The sequence below is a fragment of the Vicugna pacos genome, chromosome 3 (genome assembly GCF_048564905.1).
Source record: "Vicugna pacos chromosome 3, VicPac4, whole genome shotgun sequence".
Classification (NCBI taxonomy): Eukaryota; Metazoa; Chordata; class Mammalia; order Artiodactyla; family Camelidae; genus Vicugna; species Vicugna pacos.
The window spans coordinates 27,399,351-27,418,568 of NC_132989.1; the positions used below are offsets into that span (position 1 = coordinate 27,399,351).

General features: G+C 39.3%; 1 protein-coding gene and 1 pseudogene across 1 annotated transcript; one reads left to right on the forward strand and one right to left on the reverse strand.

Moving 5' to 3' along the window:
* Positions 1-838: 838 nt before the first annotated feature.
* On the reverse strand, positions 839-4,960 carry LOC102525577 (NADH dehydrogenase [ubiquinone] 1 beta subcomplex subunit 4 pseudogene; annotated as a pseudogene).
* On the forward strand, positions 4,602-18,552 carry SKP1 (S-phase kinase associated protein 1). The gene is made up of 6 exons (XM_006212808.4): positions 4,602-4,755; positions 7,577-7,673; positions 12,479-12,552; positions 15,355-15,498; positions 16,880-17,020; positions 17,668-18,552. Exons 2-6 carry the CDS (start codon positions 7,577-7,579, stop codon positions 17,701-17,703), a joined length of 492 nt encoding a protein of 163 aa, XP_006212870.1. The 5' UTR covers positions 4,602-4,755; the 3' UTR covers positions 17,704-18,552.
* Positions 18,553-19,218: the final 666 nt, after the last annotated feature.

Genomic DNA, 19,218 nt, shown 5'->3' on the forward strand with positions numbered 1-19,218 from the left:
ACAAAAATCCTGTGAGTTAGGTATTGCTATAAAGCCCATTCTACAGACAAGAAGATTGAGGCTAGAGAGAGGAAGCCACAGATCACACGACGTGAGCAGCAAGTGGGCAGCAGCAGGTCTGCATGACTCCTGTGCACCATGGCCAAATGAAATTGTAAAGTCAGAAAGTTCAGGTGTGCCAAAATGATAGCTCTCTTATTTTCTTAATTACTTTCTATGGTACTGATTTCCATTTGATAGCAGAAATATAATCTGGTCACTTCAGATTATCACTTCACATGATCACTCAGTCATTTCAGGGGTTGCCTTAGTCAAGTTGAGGGTTTTGTCCCTCTTCTGCTATCCAGGATCACAGCTACATCCTAAGCTTATGTGGTCATGGCATAGAGTGGGAGGTAAGGAGGCTGGAGATTATCTGGTCCTTGGTCATCATCCATCTTCCTCTACTTCTTAGGGAGGCAGGCAGGCAGGCAGACATGACCCCTGCCGGTTGTGAACTATCATCTTTAGTTTCTGCTGTGCCACAGATGTCTGGGTTTGTGTTTTGCTCTCTGGCTTGGACTGTCCAGACACATCTAGTTTCAATTTGTGCCCTTTATTACATTCCACAAGCCCCTTGCTTTTTCTCTAGCCCCTCTTTGAGCCACTTCTATGATGTTTCAGGATCTGAGGACATACTTCAGTGCTCCTTGGGATCCTTACACATACACACTAGGCACCAGCCTGAGATGCTCCCAGGCCCACCTGCCCAGGCACCCCAAGCTGCCATTTCTACTTCACTGCAGCCATACTTTCTCATCATGGAAGACTTTAGACCTTACTCACAGACCAAGGCACAGATTTTCATCACTCTCAGAGCTCTCAAACCTACCTGGGGGTCCTAATCTCTCCCTATCCCTGGGTAGTGGGAATTAGGGGAGGGAGTGGGAGAGAGTCCCTTCTCAGAGATCTGTCCCAGTAGCTAACTGCAATGTTCTCCTTGCCTTAATTTTTTCCCCATCCCCAGCCTTTGGCTCTGGTATTATCACACCTCCTTCTTCCCAACTCTTCTGTTGCTGGTATAAAATTTAAGATCTGAATCCTAAGCCTCTTGGGCTTTCATTGCCCCATAAAATTTTCTTGTTTTTAATGGTTAATATATTTATTTAAACAATAGTGTATATAGTCATTATTGACAGACTTAATACGAGATGTTAAATGTTTGATCAAATTTTTCTTCCTGGATAAGTTGTTCTTTCTTATCTCTGTCAGTTTTGAAAACATAATACCAGAAGAAGAAGGGCACAATTCCAAATAGAGCTTCTAACAGGAGGTCTTGGGAGTGGGTCTGAAATTTGAATAGACATTTCCTGATTTTGTGTAGATCCAGCCAATCAAGGCAAGATCTTTGATGACCCCTAGGCAGCTGGGGTCGTGGTACTGAAGTAGGTACTCCTGTTGAAGCTGGGATCTTATGGCCAACAGCTCGGCTTGTGCCTTCCAAGTTTCTGGAGATATGTAGTATTCAGCTGAGTCAAGGGTAGTGGGCAGGGTAGCCAGGGGCGACAGCTTGTACTTGGGAAACAATATCTTGGCAACCGGGCACTCCATAAAACTTTCTTGGGCTGAAAAGCTTTGGGTTTCAAGAGTTCATTTTGCAAGTCAAGATCCAAGAATTTAACTTTTTTTCTTTGCATTCAGCACTTTTTCCTCTGGAGCAATAAGGTAGTCTGATTTTTAGATGGAAGGCTTAGACTCTTGCAAAAGGGAAGGAGAAGGGGCTAAGCAGAGGAAGGTGAGGCTCAGAGAGGTGAAATAACTTGCCCAAGATCACATAACAGAGTTCCTGTGCTTACAACTCTACCAGGTGAGCAAGACAGAGAAAGTCGACACAATGGCAGCGTACAGCCAGGAGATCTTTGACCATGGGGGCTGGCTTACTTCTTAGCTTACATGCTGTCCTATGGGCTGGAACACACATCCAGAGTCCAGGGTTGGTACCATGGGTCGGTGCCTGAGAAAGGGAGTTTGAACTGAATTCTGGGCAGGAAAGTCCCATTTAGATGCACCGAAAGGATCGATCCTCATAGGAGTGCCCCTGTGAACCCTTTAAAGCAGTGAAACTCTATTTACAAAAGGAGATCATTTCTGGAAATGAATTTCATCATAAAAACCAGACTTTCCCACCTGGACTGCTTGAATTTCAGGCCTTTAGCTTCCCTAGAGATAGTACACTGGGAACAGTTGTAAATCACAAAATACTGCTGGCATTTGAGGAAAGGGGCTAAAATTCAGTATCTGGGCTATAGTTGCAGAAACATGGCTGGGGCTGCAGTGGCTGTGTGACACTGGAAAAGTCCCTTCTCTTTGGTTTTATTTTCTTTCTCTATAGCACAAGGAGGTTTTTCATTTTTGTTTTTGATTTGAAAAAAATGAAGATTTACAGTGTTGTGTTAGTGTCAGGTGTAAGCACAAGGAGTTTAATGACATGGTGTGTGGAGTGATTGAAGTAAGGACCTCGGCCTTCTCAAGGCCAGCTCTGGGATCAGTGGAATCCCGCAAACTCTCACACCCACACATACCAAGGGGACTTTGCAGGGGCCAGTCCTTTTCGACCCGGGCTGGTGATTATGGACCATTGAGTGGGGATGCATGTTCCCCAGCCTGCAACCATAGTCCTGTAACTGTCTTGTCTCTCCTGAGTGGAGGGGAGAGCTGATTCAGAAAGTGTGAAGCTAAATGAGTAACCTTTGACAGACACTGCTGGCCCCTTAGCAGTGCTTCATCACTGATTCCCTACTATAGTGGTTTCTCAACTTATCCAGGGCTTAAAAGTCACTTGGAGGACTTGTTTAAAAGGCAGAAAAACCTGCCCCTAGGTAACCTGATTCATCAGATCAAGAGTGGACTCATGAATCTGAATTTTTCTTGATCTGATGTGAATTTTTTTGACGTAAAGAAAATTTTGAATAAGTAACACATTCATATGGATCAAAATTCAAAAGGTAGAAAAAGGTATAAAGTAAAAAAGCACCCTAACCCTTATTCTCCAATTACCTAGTTCCCTTCCTTGGAGGCAATTTCTTGTTTACCTTTCCTGAGAGAATCTATGCATATAACATCTATATGAGCGAATGAAACCTGCATTTTAAAAACAAGAATCTTTCGGTGATTCTAATATTAGGGGCCCCTAGACATACGTGGAAAAACATACACCTATTTTATGCCAGGCCCTGAGCTGGATCCTCAGGCTAGATGTATGACCTGGCACTGCCCAGTCCTGCTTAGGATGCTCAACAAGACTTTACAAAATGCCACTTTGTCTGTCATGGGTGGGCGAGCAAAGGAGATTCAGGGGGCCTTGACTAAAAGACTTGAAGCTTGAGCTAGAGGGCAGGGCACTGTTGTGGAGAAAAAGTATGAGAACTGTACGTCCTTTCATCTTCCTGTCATCAGCTGTGGCACCTGGCAGACACTGGATACCACAGCTTGCAGACAAAGACCTGGTAACCCAAGGAGCTGCCTGGCCTCCCTGCCCAGTCCAATCCCAGAAGAGCTGTAGGCCTCTGATTTCCTTAGGGGGCCCTGTGTGGAAGTGCCTTTTGTCTCTTTGGCGTCAGGAATACCATCATGTGCCCGTTGGTTAGGTGAGCCTGGCGCCTTAGTCTCCTAGGGAGGGGTGGCAATATTCCCTAAGCAGAGCAAGGTAGAGCGGGTCAAAGTCCCTGACTGGGGAGGGTGGGGCTGGGAATTTTCAAACTAACCCTTTACTCTTAGAATTTGGCTTCATCCTAGGGACCCTATCACACAGCATTCAGGGAGCATCCCATACAGAAGTTCTGGGCAGGCTAGACTCTGGCTGCCTGGTTCCACGCTGAATCCCCAGCACTGTGTACTACTACCACCCCTTGTTTCCCACGCCGCCCTACTCGGGCATTCATATGGGCTTAATACACTTTTGCTGAATGAACGGATATTCACTGGCAGTTAGAGGCCTCCTCTCTACACCTGGGGTTTCCCTGCAACAATGGTTATTTTGGACTGGAGGCCTCAGAAATCAGTGATGGGAAATGAGGGTTAAGAGTACCAAAAAAATCCTTGCTCTGCCACTGAACCGTTCTGAACCCGTTCGCTCCCAAATAAAAGAGAAAAGGGTACCGGTATTTCACCCCATGAGTTACTGATGGGAGTTGAGCTAACAACTGTTAGGTTCAGGGGAGGACATTGAGGTTCTGAGCGGAATCTCACAGCGCTGACTGAAAAGGCCAGCTCCCATTCTTTCTCTGAGCCCCAGTTTCCTCGTCATGAAAGGGGAGACGCAGACAGCGCCTTGGCCCTGCACACACATAACCAAACTCTCCAGCTGCTTCTAGGCTCTTTAGGACTGGGGTCTTTAATTCGGCTAGGACAGCCCCCGCCTGACGGATCCTTGCAGGCCGTGGAGTACCCCAACCAGTCCTCGGTTCTCGCTTAGAGGAGTGCGAGCTGCGCTTTCGAGGGTGGGGGTGAGAGTCCAGAGCTGCTGCGCCCCGCCCCGCCCCCGCCCGGCCGCTCTTCGCCCGGCCCGCCCAGCCTGCAGTCAGGCGATCTCGGCGGCCAGCCCCGGCGGCTCTGTGACGCCACGGGGTCCTCGGCGCCTGCGCCCGCGCCTATAAAGCTAGACGCCGCGCGGCGCCGCTGAAGTGGCCTTGTTCTCCGCCTTTCTCTTTTTCTGTTTCCTGACGCCACCCTCCTCTCGTCAGCCTCCGGCCTGCCGTCACTTTGAGACCTAACACCGTGAGTAGCCCCTTACCGAGCTGGGAGGGGCGGTGGCGCCGCAGATTGGAGCTCTTGACCGCACCGCTGCGACTTTGGCCCTGCTCGAGGCCAGAGGCACTTGGGCCCCGCCGTCCGTCAGGCCCGGTGGAACCCGTTGCCGACCCCATTCTCCGGGAGGTGCGGGCGGGCGGGCCCCTTTTTCCCACCCCGCCCCTCGACTCGGCAAGGCCTCCTCTAGCCGCGCGTCTTCACGGCGCCCCGTGGGCACCCGGTCAGGCGGGCGGGAGAAGGTGCGAGCGAGCTGATCCCGGGATTGGGCCTTCTCTGCACTGGGCGACAGTCAGCCGTCGCGGAGCTCGTCTGAAGGCCCACGCTGCGGCTGGGGGCCTCCCTTGGCGTCAAGCCTGCCCGCCCCGGGAACCCGCGACGTGGATGGTGGTGGGGCTTTTAATAGAGTTCCCTGGGGCGGCGTGAGCGTGGGCATGTGTCCATGTTTGTTGTTTTGGTGTCCGGAAGGAGCGTGGCAGTGATAATCCGGGAGCGCTGGACTCTTGGCGTCCATCCTTTGTCGCCCTTGTATCTGGCGTCACTAGTCCCCATGCCTGCTTAACTGTGCTGGGGCCAAATCTTGCAGAGAGCCGTCTGCTTCTTCGGAATATTTGTTTCCTTTCCTTTTTTTTTTTTTTTTTTTTTTTTTGCCGTAGCCTGCGATTGCTGAAACAACTGTTGTAATAGCAGATGCCATCGCCATAGTGGTGTGAGTTTCGGGGACACTAAAACTTAACTCGAGGTGCCTGGTTTTGAAGGGGTAGGACGTTCACCTGTTTTGGTTCACTTTTTAATGGAGACTTAAGACTTGGGTTTTGGGTTATTAATTTTTTCATCAGAGCGTCACAGTAGAATGTTTCTGTGTAATGGAGCAGTGTAGACTTAACTCTGCCCTCTAAAAAGAGGTGTCAATTTCTGGTTACTTTAAACAGGTTTTTTAAATTATGATGATAGAACCCACCTCATGCCAGCCGTGGAGGGTGATTTAATTTCCAAGTACAGGAGTTTAAGGAATTGAAGGAATGGTCTTGAAGCATGTCAAATCAAAATACCATCCATTAATATCTGAAAACTTTGCACTGAATCCCATCTATTTAACACTAAAAAAAATTAGAATATCAAGTTTAGCACTACAAAGTGCATCGAATTACAGATTAACTGATTGCTTCCCTGCTATTTATTTAGTAAGATCTCAACCCCCATAAGAGTAACTTAATACACAAATTTGACTATGACTAAGCAGATCTTGCTGTTTATCAACTTAGTTGAAATACGAAATGTTTGTCTTGCTTGAAAGTAATTTTATCACCTGCATTGCCAGACTTGTGATTCTGTAATGTTTATTCCAGTACTGTGGACCATAAAAAGAACATAGAATGTTTTATGGTTAATAATTGGGCTCACATTAAAATACTTCTTTGGGAGTATACCTTATGTTATAGCCTTGTCACAGGGAAGGTCCTCTGCTCTTTGTCCTGCATTATTGGCAAGCACTGAGCAACATGGAGAAGTAGACATTGATGAATTGAAAAGTGAAATTCTCTCCAACCATGGATGAGTAAAAGCTGGATATTTCAGTGGCTGGTTTTAAAACAGTTACCTTTTTGCTTCCTTGCCCTATCAGCTTGTCTGTTTTGAAGGTTGAAGACAGTTGTCTGGGAAGAACTGAATGACTAATTTAACTGATTTAATGGGTCTTAAGTCTTGGAACCTAGAATAGGCGCAGTCAATGTTTCAAATGCCAGATTCTACACATTTAGGTTATAGTGACATCACAGGATTATGAACATCTCAGAAACATGGGTGTTTAAAATCTATACTTGAAATGTAAAGAGGTCTTGAATTTTTAGTCAGGTATTGCTGCCCTTCTCCCTTGTGCCTTTTCCCCCAAGAACCTGAAGGTGGTAAAAAAAAAAATTGCTGGCTTAAAACTTTAATTTTAAAGAGGTTTTTTTGTTGTTGTTGTTTTTGTTTTGTTTTGTTTTGTTTTTTTCCAGAATTCCAGTCCTTTGAAGTTAATTGCTTAATTAACTTTTATGTAAGCGATGTCTTTTTCCTAATGACTCATAATTAATCTGAGTTAATAAATACATTTTTGGAGTAAGTAATAGGTTTTTACTATTAAGTTTTGGGCAGGACTTGGACACCTGGACAGTCAGTAATGAAAGATAAAAAGGACTGAAATTTGTTACTTGGTTTAGGGAGTTAGATCAACATCTGCTTATCCTTAAGTATTTTATTCTCTTGTATATGATTTTGCATTGATCCAAACATAAATATATCTTGATCTTCTCTTTGGATCTGAGTTCATTTTTCATTGGGAAGTCTCATTATGGGAAAATTACTGTCTTATTTAGTAGCTTTGTTTATTTTGGTCTGACCTCCCTCAGGTTTGGAGGTGAGGTTAATTGTGGCAGTTAACTATTCAAATAGGAGTAGTCAGTATTCATGAGAGCAGAAAGGCAGGCAAAGAATAAATAAGTCTATTTTAGATAAATTTGACATCAAAAATATAAAGTATTAACTCTAAAATTATATCAGTAATGAGTTCAGTGGGGCAGGGCTTAAAAGCTTCTGGTCTTAGGAGTTATACTTTGAAAAAAATTTTATAGAAACGCTTGTATGGTGACCTGTGAATAATCACTTGGAATGTTTTCTAGGGTTATACACTGCAGGTCCTTTATAGTTAATAAGTTAGAGGGCTTCTAACAGCATGTAGTTGATGAAATGTCATCTAGAAGTAATGTCTCTTAAATTTAAAATTCAGTGTGATACCTTTTTTTTTTTAAAGATGCCTTCAATTAAGTTGCAGAGTTCTGATGGAGAGATATTCGAAGTTGATGTTGAAATTGCCAAACAATCTGTGACTATCAAGACCATGTTGGAAGGTAAGTTTATTAGAAAACCTTGGTCAGGGGATAGGGAAGGAACTGTGTAGCTTGAGATAATCTGTGAACATTGAGTCTGTACAAGTAATAATCTGTCATAAAATGCTCAAGAGTATAAAGGGATATAGTTTACATTTCTCTTCTTTAAAATAGTAACTGCATTTTTCTGGTACAGGTGACTTTTTTTCCCCTACATTGTCTGAATTAATGAGTTTTTTCCCCTTATTAAATAGGTAATACCATAAGCTAATACTGAAATGGTTTCCAAGCCTTACACAATGGCCTGTTTCTCTTTCATGTAGATTTGGGTTCACAATTTCTAATGACAAAAACTAGAGCCTTTGGAAAAGAGATAGCTTATATATGGTAGCTAAATAGAGCACCTTGTTTCAACAGAGAGAGTAAGCTGAGTAGATTGTAAACTGAGGAGATGTCTTTTTCTTTTTTTTTATACCGAGTTTTCTCTCATCTGTTCTGTCATTCCTTTAAAACTGCTACAAAGCATATATGCAGTACATCAAAGAAGGCAAGAAAACGGCTTTTGAAACTTATTAGTTAATGTGGATCTCTTAATATTGTCAGTGGGCTGCTAGACATTAATAGTATATGGAGTTTCTAAAATTGGTGGAAAAAACCTTGGTAGTAATAAGAATGTTCTTCAGTACAGTCACCTCCCTGTATCTGTAGGGGATTGGTTCCATGGCCCCCTGTGGATACCAAAATCTGGATACTCAAATCCCTTATATAAAATGGTATAGTATTTGAATATAACCTACATATATCTTTCCTTATACTTTAAATTGTCTCTAGATTACTTATACCTGATAACACCATAAGTGCTCTGTAAATAGTTGCCTGTGTGTGGCAAATTCAAGTTTTGCTTTTTGAAACTTTCTGGAATGTTTTAATTTTATTTTTTAAGTACATTGTATCTGTGGCTGTTTGAATCCATGGGTGTGGAACCTGTGGATATGGAGGGCTGACTGTACTCAAATATCAAAAGTTTTTGTTTCTCTATATATTATAGATATTTCAGTAAAGGGTTATGTGCTGGTGAAAAGAAAGTAAGTGAGAAATGGGTTTTGCCCTTGAAGGATGCATAAACCAGGAAGGGAGGCAGACATTAAACAAGGCAAACTGTCACATGATATAATTAGTGTATTAATAAAGTTGTGTGTGAAATAGTGCTGTGGAAACATCTTGGCTGATGTTATTCTTTAGGTTTGTGGAGAGAATGTAGTGTATCAAACTAGTGAGGTGATATTTCAAATCTAGTAAAGTAGACAGGATTTTTTTTTTAAGGTAAAATAGGTTTTTAGTTGGGGTTGTGATTGTGATACTGTACTTGGTAGAGCTGAAGAACAGATTTGGGAGAAATGGAAAGAAAATGACTTTGGTCTTGGACATGTTATATATTTATGAGATGCCTTTAAAAGATCTTTGTAATAAGCTACTAGTCAGTTGAGTATGTGGATCTTGGTCCCTGAATTGTAGACTGCTGGAGATAGACTTTATTTGTATGGTGGGTTATGGGAGTAAGTGAGGTTGGCAAGTGGCTACATTGGGGTAGGGTGGGGTGTTAAGAGTAGAAGTCAGAGGTGGAGAATCAGTAAGGTGGGGTTTGTGAAAGCTAAGGGAGGCATTTTGAAGTGACCAGAGTGATTATCAGAATTGTATACTGCAGACTGGTCACTTAGGATTTCAGAGATAGTAAGTTAGAGGACTTCTAACAGCAGATGATAGGTGTGGTAGAGGCAGAAGCTCAATTGCAGTGGGTTTGTCTTCTGTTTTCTAATAGAAAATAAAAGCTCAATGTTAAGTTTTTTTTTTGTAATTGACAGCAGTCATGTGGCACTTACAATCCTGTACCCTCGTAACTTACATACATAGATTACTGCTATTAAGTTGTAAACCCCTTGGTACATCCCACAGTCACTGTTCATCAAGTACCTGTTGAATGAAGAACTATGGTATGGTCACTAATAAAAATGTGAAAGCAATCCAGGGGTCCCTAAAGGCAGGTGAGTAAGGCTTTATCTAGAAGATGTAGAAACTGATACCAAAACTGCTGCCTGAATACTTGCTTTGGCAATGAAAGTGTTATTTATTTCATCTTAGTTGGTGCCTGGCACACTAATCTGTCCTGTGCTGCTTCAAAGAAGCATTTGCCAATGTAAGAACATAGGGCTTCTTGAAGGTTTTCCACACCAACTTTGATCACTGAATCACTGATAGACAGCAACAGTTAAATGACTCTTTGCTTATACAGCGTTTGGGCACCAGGGGTTACTGGCTTTATCTTAAGTACCACTGGTTTATATAGAGTTCTAGCCTTTGAGGATTGGAGTTTATTGAAACCTAATCACAGGATAATCAGAAATGAAAATCTTGACATATGTGTTCATAAGGATTGACTGATTTGTCCAGGTTCAGGGTATGGTATCAGGATACAGGTGTTTTTGGAAAGTCCTTGAAACTAAATGGCTTGAAGGAATGACTGTTGAAACTTGTGCATTCAGTCTAAAAGCAAAAAACATTGCAAATCCTTAGTTTAAGTGCTAGAGATGTGATCCTTTACAACCATAAGGCACTTATTTTTAATGTGACTTAAGCCTTCTTCCTAGTAACATTTAGATCTAAATTAGCTGGTCTTCTGTATTATATTTCTTCTAATATGTTCATTTCCCAAACACAAATTTTTACATAATGAAACTCTCTCCCCTCTGATTAAAAATATTTCATACTAGATCAGATAAAGCATAAGTGACTTGATCCAGATGAATTACTGTCATTTTATAGTTTTACTCTAGGCTGATCAGGAAAAGGCATTGGTGGGAGGAAGGGAAGGGTAGATGAGTGAATCCACCACTACAGGAAAATAAGATACTTTTTGAATCTACTCTCATCTTTACCACTCCGCTGGAACTAGTTGTTAAATTGATCTCCGTGTGTCAAGTGGATCATTTGTTTTATTTCCCATCTAGACTTATTGTCTTTGACAGTTGATCAGTCCCTTCACATTTGGCTTCCAGGATACTTGTTACTTACCTAACACACAGCCTTCTCTCTTCCCGTCTTTAAAGCCTTCATTTCCCTGAGCTTTGCTTACTCTTTACTATATGCTCCTTCATTCCCTTGGTCACCTCATGTAGTCTCATAGTGTTATAAATCATATAGACATCAGTTCTCAGACTTACCTACAATTGTCTTCTTTTCATTTTTAGACTTGCATTTTTTTAACTGCTTTGTCTACCATTGGATATTTAATAGATATCTCAAACTGAAGAAACTTAGACTTGTTAATTCTCTGCCCTCCAAAATGAGATCTCTGACAACCTTCTCCATATTAATGGCAACTCCAGGGGCAGCTCCATCCATCTAGTTCCTCGTGTCATAAACCTTGGCCTTCCCTGACTCCTCTCACATTCTCCTTTCTTTCTGTTGGCAAATCCTATTGCCTTTACTTTCAAAATTCATACAAAATACATACTGTTTCTTTTTCCATAGCTATCAGCCGTTTACAAGCCACTTGTACTTGCCTGAATACTTGCTAGTGCCATAATTGTTTTCCCTCTTTTCCTGCTGCTTTAATACAGTAGCCAAATTGCACAAGGTCCTATTAGGCCTCCTTTTATTGATTTCATCTCCTCCTTTCACCCTGGCTAACTCTGCTCTTGTAACAGTAGATTCCTTAGTGTCTTTAGAACTTTCCAGACACTCCCATTAGAAGGCCTTTGCCTTTGCCTTTGCCATTTCCTCTGCTTAGGTGTTTTCTCCTTTAGTTGTCATTTTCTCTGTAAAGCACCCTGTATCTAAAATTGTGACAGTTCCTCCCATCCTCCTGTGTTCATTGCTGATTCTTCACCACCTAGAACAGCACCTGATATTTATTAGGGGCTCAAATGTTTGACTCAGTACTGACTATGTCAGTGTAACTGATACTCTGCTACAACCAATATAGTACTATAGTAACTTTTGACCTCTAACCTTGTTTAAGTAGTATACGGGTTTTAAGTTTTTTCCTTTGGAGCTCACCAGCCACTTTGATAATCTAAAAGTTAGGCCTTTTTGCCGGAGAAGCTTAATAGGTTCAAGATTATAGGTAATACGTACATGACAAATAACACTAAAGGGTGTAAGTCCCTCAACCCATGTTCTTATTAACTTTCATAGGCATAATATTGTTAACGGTTCCTTATATATCCTTTTGGAGGTATTTTAAATAAAAATATATAAGTATGTTCCCATTTTTAGTCAGATAACATTTATCTTTTTATATCTGGCTTTTAAAAACTTTTAATCCTGAAATCATACCAGTATGTATGGAGCTGCCTGCCTTGTTTTTGTCAGTGGCTGCATGATCTGTTGTGTGTGTATATGTACATCTTTGGGCTTCAGATTTTAATAGATTGAGATGCTGTTACTTTTGCAATACTTTACATTGTTTTATTTTTCTAAGTGGGGTCCATCTAGAGAGTTTGGTATAAAGAGTAAGGATAAGGTTCTGGCTTTAATTTTTTCCCAGATGACTGCTCAGTTATTAAATCACTTTTCCTCCTAATTAAGAACTCTCTTCATACAATATTTCTGTATTTGTGTACTCACACAACTTTATATAGTTTTGGGTAGTTCATGGAGCTGTTGTTAGGAACCACCAATTTTAAATGCTTTTTAAGACAACTTATCTTAATAAAGCACTTTTTATAGTCTTTCAGACAACATGTCTTGCAAGTTACTTGTCTGAAACATAGCCAATGTTACAATGGCTTTAGGAAATGATGGCAACTGTCTTCTGGTTTTCTTAGATTTGGGAATGGATGATGAAGGAGATGATGATCCAGTTCCTCTACCTAATGTTAATGCAGCAATATTAAAAAAGGTAAGGTAGCAAACTACATGTATACATATGCATTCCTTTCTTCATTTAGCAATATCCTGGTGATCTTTCTATATTGATACGTAGATAGCTTCCTATAAAAAAAACTACATAGTACAATTACGACTGTAGATATTTGTTGTGGTTTATTTAACCTGGCCACGTGAATATTTAAATATTTAAATTGTCTAGTCTTTTTCATTAACACATTTAAATTATTGTTTATTGTATTACAGTATGTGCTTAGCAAAAAGGAGAAATTTTTGAATTGTTTGTCCACTGAATGGGTATGCCTCAGAAGGAGTTTGAGAACAAGAAATATGTTTTGTTTGTTTGTTTTTTCAGTTGATCACCTTACCCTGTTTCTAAGCATAAACAGCTCTCTACATTCAGTTGGATTTTAGTGTTTCAGAGGATATGACTCCTTAACAGAGCCACCTGTTTAATTGAATGCTTATCTGCAGAAAGAGCAACCAGTTTCCACACTTGAGGGGGAAAGCTGACTAGGCTTAGAGGTAGAAGTAGTCAGTAACAGTTGGCTCATTGCTGAGGGATTTTCAGAAGTCATTAACCATACACAATTTCATCTTATGCATTCTCTTGACCCTAACATGAGATGCAGCTGCACTGCATATTTTTCCATATTCTTACCACAATTGGCTATTACCCATCTTTTTAATATCCTTAGACTGGGTGTGAAGTGATTCTCTAAGCCTGAATGTTTTTTATATTTGTGATTGGCCATTTATGTTTTCTTTATTGTCCGTCTTCCTTTGCCCATCTTTCAAACAGACTTTAAAAAAAAAGGTAGTGAAATACACATAACATAAAATTTATCATATTAACTTTTTTATTTTAATTTTTTTAAGTGTACAATTCAGTGGCATTAAGTACATTTACATGGTTGTGTAAATCATCACCACTAACAATCTAGAGAACCTTTTCATCATCCCAAACTCAAACTACCAACTAAATAAGAATTCCCCAGTAGCCCCTCCTCTAGCCCCTTGTAACCACTATTCTGTTTTTTTATCTTTATGAATTTTGACTATACTGGGTACTTTATAAAATGGAATTGTAGAATATTTATCCTTTTGTGTCTGGCTTATTCTACTTGGCATGTTTTAGAGGTTCATTTGTTTTGTAGTCTAGGCTTTTTATAGGAGTTCTTCATATGGAGGTTCTACTAGTTTGCTTGTCATATGTCAATTTATAGTATTTTATGGTTTAGAAGCTTTGTATTTTATTTAGTTAGTTATCCTTTCTGACTTCTGAGCATTGTCTTGCAAATCAACATTCAACATTATGCTAATATAAAATGTTTCTGAAAGGACTTTTGCTTGCATTCATTCAGATGCCAGGCATGTTTTAGGTACTGGAGGTATAGCAGTGCACTAAAGAGACAAAATCTCTGTCCTTGAGTTTAAATTGTAAAGATGAGGGGGCAAATGCACAACATAAAAAATATGTCAGCTGGAAAAGCTGTGGAATATAAGAGGATTGGTAGGTGGAGAGTTGGCTATTTTTAAAATAAAGATGTTCAGGAAATGCCTTACTGTGAGAAGTTGATCTTTGAACAAAGACATGAATATGTGGGGGAAGTAAATTTCTGGGCAGTGGAAACAAGTGCAGTGACCCTAAGATAAGAGTATACCCCGTCTTTTGAGGAAAGGCCAGGAAGCTAGTGTGGTGGCTTGAACATAATGAACAGGCAAGGAAGTAATAGAAAAGGTCAGAGTTAATGGGCTGGGTGATAAACCGCTGCTTAGAATAATTTTTTTCCAACCTATTTGCATTATTAATTACAATTATTTAAACTTAAGTATATTTACTAATAATATAATCCAAAAACTAAAATATGCAATAAAATTTCCCTTCCTTGTCTCTCATCTGACCAGAAACCCCATCAACATTAATTTCTTACCTATCTTTTTAAGAGTTCTTTAATGCCAATATGTTACTAATTACTTTCTTAAATTACTGGAACTTCTTAAAAAGCTGTTAATTTAATTAAAGCCCTTTATGCTTGGCTTATCTTTCTAGAAATAGTTCTTTCCTTTTTTTTTGTATCCTGGTAGTAAATTTCTCAGCTCTCTCATTTTCTCTTAACATTATTCATTCCCCTAACATTATAATATGAAAAGGTTTAATTATACAGAGAAGTTAAATTATACAGCAAACACCCATTTTCCTACCACCTAGGTTCTCCAACTGAACAGTTTCCATGTACATTGTCTTTATGATGGTACACAGTCTAGCTAATCAACTTCCAGAAAGTTTTAACTATAATATGCTCATTCCCCTACTAAGAGAACATTGGGCTTTTCCTGCTTTGTTCTTAAAGCAAATAGTACATGTCAAGGGTGTTTAGAAGTGCTTGGTAATAACGTATGCACATACTCAGCTTCACTAGGTATTCCTAGATTACTTTTCAAAAGGATTATACCAATTTACACTCTACAGGAGAAGAGTTCATGTTGCCCTCACACTATTGCCAATGCTTAGTATCAACATTTCAATTTTTATTTATTTTGGGGTGGGGGGTGCAGTCTAAAGTAGTATCCGACTTCATTTATGTTTTTTGCATAGGTGCTTTTAATATGGTCAAGTATAGTAATCTGCATGGTTCACTATTACTAAGATCTTCTACCCTCTAGGGTTGTGCTTTTCAGGCTTGGCTACTAACTATTATTCAAATTGACTTATAGCTAGTTCTTAGCCCAGTGTAGGAAAAACCTTGCCCCCACAGTAGAATGAGTACCTTGTGAGAAAATGCCACAGAGGAATGAACTTTTGTTGTTGTAGGTTATTCAGTGGTGCACCCACCACAAGGATGATCCTCCTCCTCCTGAGGATGATGAGAACAAAGAAAAGCGAACAGATGATATCCCTGTTTGGGACCAAGAATTCCTGAAAGTTGACCAAGGAACGCTTTTTGAACTTATTCTGGTATGTTTTTAAATGCATATTATTTGATACTTCTAGTCCAGAGCCTTTATCACTTTTTCAGTAGAGTTAAATTTGTTAAATTCATTGATACTGAATATTAATGCTCTCTAAAGTCAATTGCAGTGCTATATTTAAATCTGTATATCAGTAACCACAATAAAAGTAAATGGTCTAAATACCACAATTAGAGGTTAGAGATTATCATGTTGGATAAAAAAGCAAGACTTAGCTATTCAGTCTGCAAAAAACTCACTTTAAATATTAAGACAATTAGGTTTAAAGGGTGGAAAAAGATAATAATCAAAAGAAAACTGTAATGACTACATTAAAGTAGATTTCAAAACAGAATATTACCAGGACTAAGGAGGGTCATTGTGTAATGATAAAGGGTTCAGTTTGTTATTAACAGAGTACGTAAGAATCCTAAATGTCAATCTGCCTAAAAGCAGAACTTTGAAAAAGTGAAGCAAAAGCCAATAGAACTCTGAAGGATAAATAGGTAGATCTACAATCATAGTTAGAGATTTTAGCACCTGTTTCTAAATAATTGGTAAAACAAGTAGACAGAATCAGTAAGAATGTAGAAGACTTGAATAACAACCAGCTTGTCCTAACAGACATTTTAAGAACGTTGTATCTAATGAAGCAGGATACATATTATTTTCAAGTGTATACTCCCAAGATAGACATGTTCTGGGCCATAAAGCAAGTCTCAAATTTGAAAGGATTCATGTCACACAAAATATGTTTGTTTTCTGATCACAATGGAATTAAATTAGAAATCCGGAACAGAAAGCTGTCTGGAAAATCTGCAAATATTTGAAAACTAAATAACACATTTCTCAGTAATCCATGAGTCGAAGAAATTGAAATAAAAGTTAGTATTTTAAACTGAACGGAATTGAAGCATGACATGAAAATCTGTGAGATGCAGCTAAAGTAGCATTTAGAGGGAAATCGATAGCACTAAACACCTATATTGGAAAAGAAGAAAAATCTCAAATTAGTGATCTAAGCTTTTACCTTAAGAAACTAAGGAAAGATGAAATTAAATGCAAAGAAAGGGAGTAAATATTTTTGTCAGGATTTGACTTGTGCTTTTGTGTGTGCATACGCACACAAAACTGTCAGTAGTGGCCATTCTTTAACATTTGAAGTAGTGTGATTTGTTTAAGGCAACACAAGGACTCAGGATTATAGAAGTATAACAAAGAAAGGGACATAGAAAAATCTTGCACAGAAGAGTTTGTCTTGTTATTTATTCTCTAATTTCTTAAAATTAACATTTTAAACTTAAGTAGGTATGGATTGTTATTTACTAACTTTGGGTTTAATTTAAAACATCAAGTATACTTTAATGAAAATAACAATTACTTTACAGGCTGCAAACTACTTAGACATCAAAGGTTTGCTTGATGTTACATGCAAGACTGTTGCTAATATGATCAAGGGGAAAACTCCTGAGGAGATACGCAAGACCTTCAATATCAAAAATGATTTTACTGAAGAAGAGGAAGCCCAGGTAGGTGCTCACAGCTTGTTCTTGATCAAATGCTTTTTAAGAGAGACTAAATAATAACATGCTAGGAAAAGAGGTATCTATATCAAGGAATCATGACATTACTTGAGGGATAATAGGTACCTTCTGTGAGCTAAAAATATTCTACTTTGTCTCTTAGTCTAAACGCTTAGATGATATTGCTCTTTTATAAACATAAGAACGATTAGTTTTCAGCCAGAGATGCTGTTTGATATTTATTCCTTAGCAGTTACTAGTTGTGGCACCTGGACCTTACATGTAAGCCATAAATATTTGACTTCACAAATGCAGGCCCTGTGCATGACTGTAGATCAGGATACTTCAGAGCAGCTTAGTGAATGGGGGAGAAATGAATGACTAGACGAGAATGATTTTGTTGATGCAGGTCAATTCTGGTGACCAAAGCTGTAATTGCTCGTTGCCTTTGACTTTTTTGATAATGTCAGCAGGGCACAATAAAACCTGGGGAAGCAAAGAATGGTGACCTGGAAGTGTATTCCTAATCTGATTTTTCTGGTTTCCATCTGTCTGTTTCTGATCCACTTCGCAGGCTATTGATGAATCATCAGGTGGTAGTGTTAGGAAAGACTATTTAATTTAAGGCACTTCCTTATATCTGTCTCTTCTAGGTACGCAAAGAGAACCAGTGGTGTGAGGAGAAGTGAAATTTTGTGCCTGATGCTGTAACACTGTAAGGATTGTTCCAAATACTAGTTGCACTGCTCTGTTTATAATTGTTAATATTAGAAAAACAGTAGACAAATGCAGCAGCAAATCAATTGTTTCAGTAGAATATTGTCCTCATTGCATGTGTAGTTTGAGTACAGATTCCAAATCTATGGCTGAATTTCTTCTAGTATGATCAAAATTGTTTTTTCTTTGCTCTGAATAAAATTGAACTGTGGGTTCTCTATAGAAAGTGGCATTTTGGGCTTTCCCTCTTTTTGTAAAGCGATTTCTGGCTAGTTTATTGTCCAGTTAACTTTAGTGACTTTTAAAAGTTGGCATTGTAAATAAAACAACTTGCAAAAAGTTTTCTGAAATAGAATTAACAACTTATTACCATTATTCATATGTTGGAAACTGGAAAAATGCTACTTGAGGTAAATGTTCTGAGTGGGGTTATTAGGATGTCTTCCAGCTTCCTGGAGTCAAGAAGTACCACTAATACTGATTAGCCTGTATGTAGCAAGGCTTCCTTAATTGGATCTGAGGACTCGTTTTTGCATTTTTAATCCTCTCAGCTTTGAATATGTTGGCTAGAGACTCAGTTACTACTCAGTTTGTGATTTAGGGGAAATATAACTAGACAGTTTGTTAGCGTTTCAATTAAGAAAGACACTTAACCTATGTGGTGTGTCATCTTTTTATAATCAGTGATCCTACGTGGGGAAAACTGTTCACACTACTTGCATGTAAAAAGTAATTTAACTTTTAACATTAAAATGTGTGGCAAAATGCAGAAAGCATCCGTCATGAATGCAAGATACTTTCAATAAAAAGTAAGTTACATAGTAGGTAGTAAATGGTTTGTTTTTGTGTACTTAACTGTGTCTCTTTACTTAAAAGAGTTAAATTTATATATGGTTGGTTAGCTGGAAAAGTCTTGCAGGCAATTCACAGCCTAGCTCACTAGAGGCTGCTGACTTAATAATAAGGTTCTGAGAGACTCTGTCTCTTCTAATTGTCATTGATAATGGTTCGCTGGAACCACTGTTTCATTTCATAACTGGTGTACTCAGGCACACCAAACTGCACTGCTGTGGTTTCTGTCTCGCCCCTACAGTAGAATGAAGTTTTCTTGATGGCTTGAGATAGCTCACGAAATGTTAATTTTTTTTTTTTCTTTCCTCCTTGGGCTCCTCTTTTTCTTCCTTTCCCAGTTAGAATCACCTGTATTCACATGTAGTCTTAATGTGCTATCTTCATGTTTATTGTGCGTTGTTCTTGCTTAGATTATTACTTGACAGTTAGTTTGCTTTCATTTCACCCATTGTCCCAAATCTACCTTTTTAATAAAATCCCATATGCTGTCTCACATGAATCACCATTTGTTTGAACCAGAGAAAGCATACTATACCCTGTGTATGGGTAAAATCCAGCCCACAACCTGTTTTTGCAGTCTGTGAGTTAAAAATGGTTTTTACATTTTTAAAGGATTGTTAAAAAAATATACACAC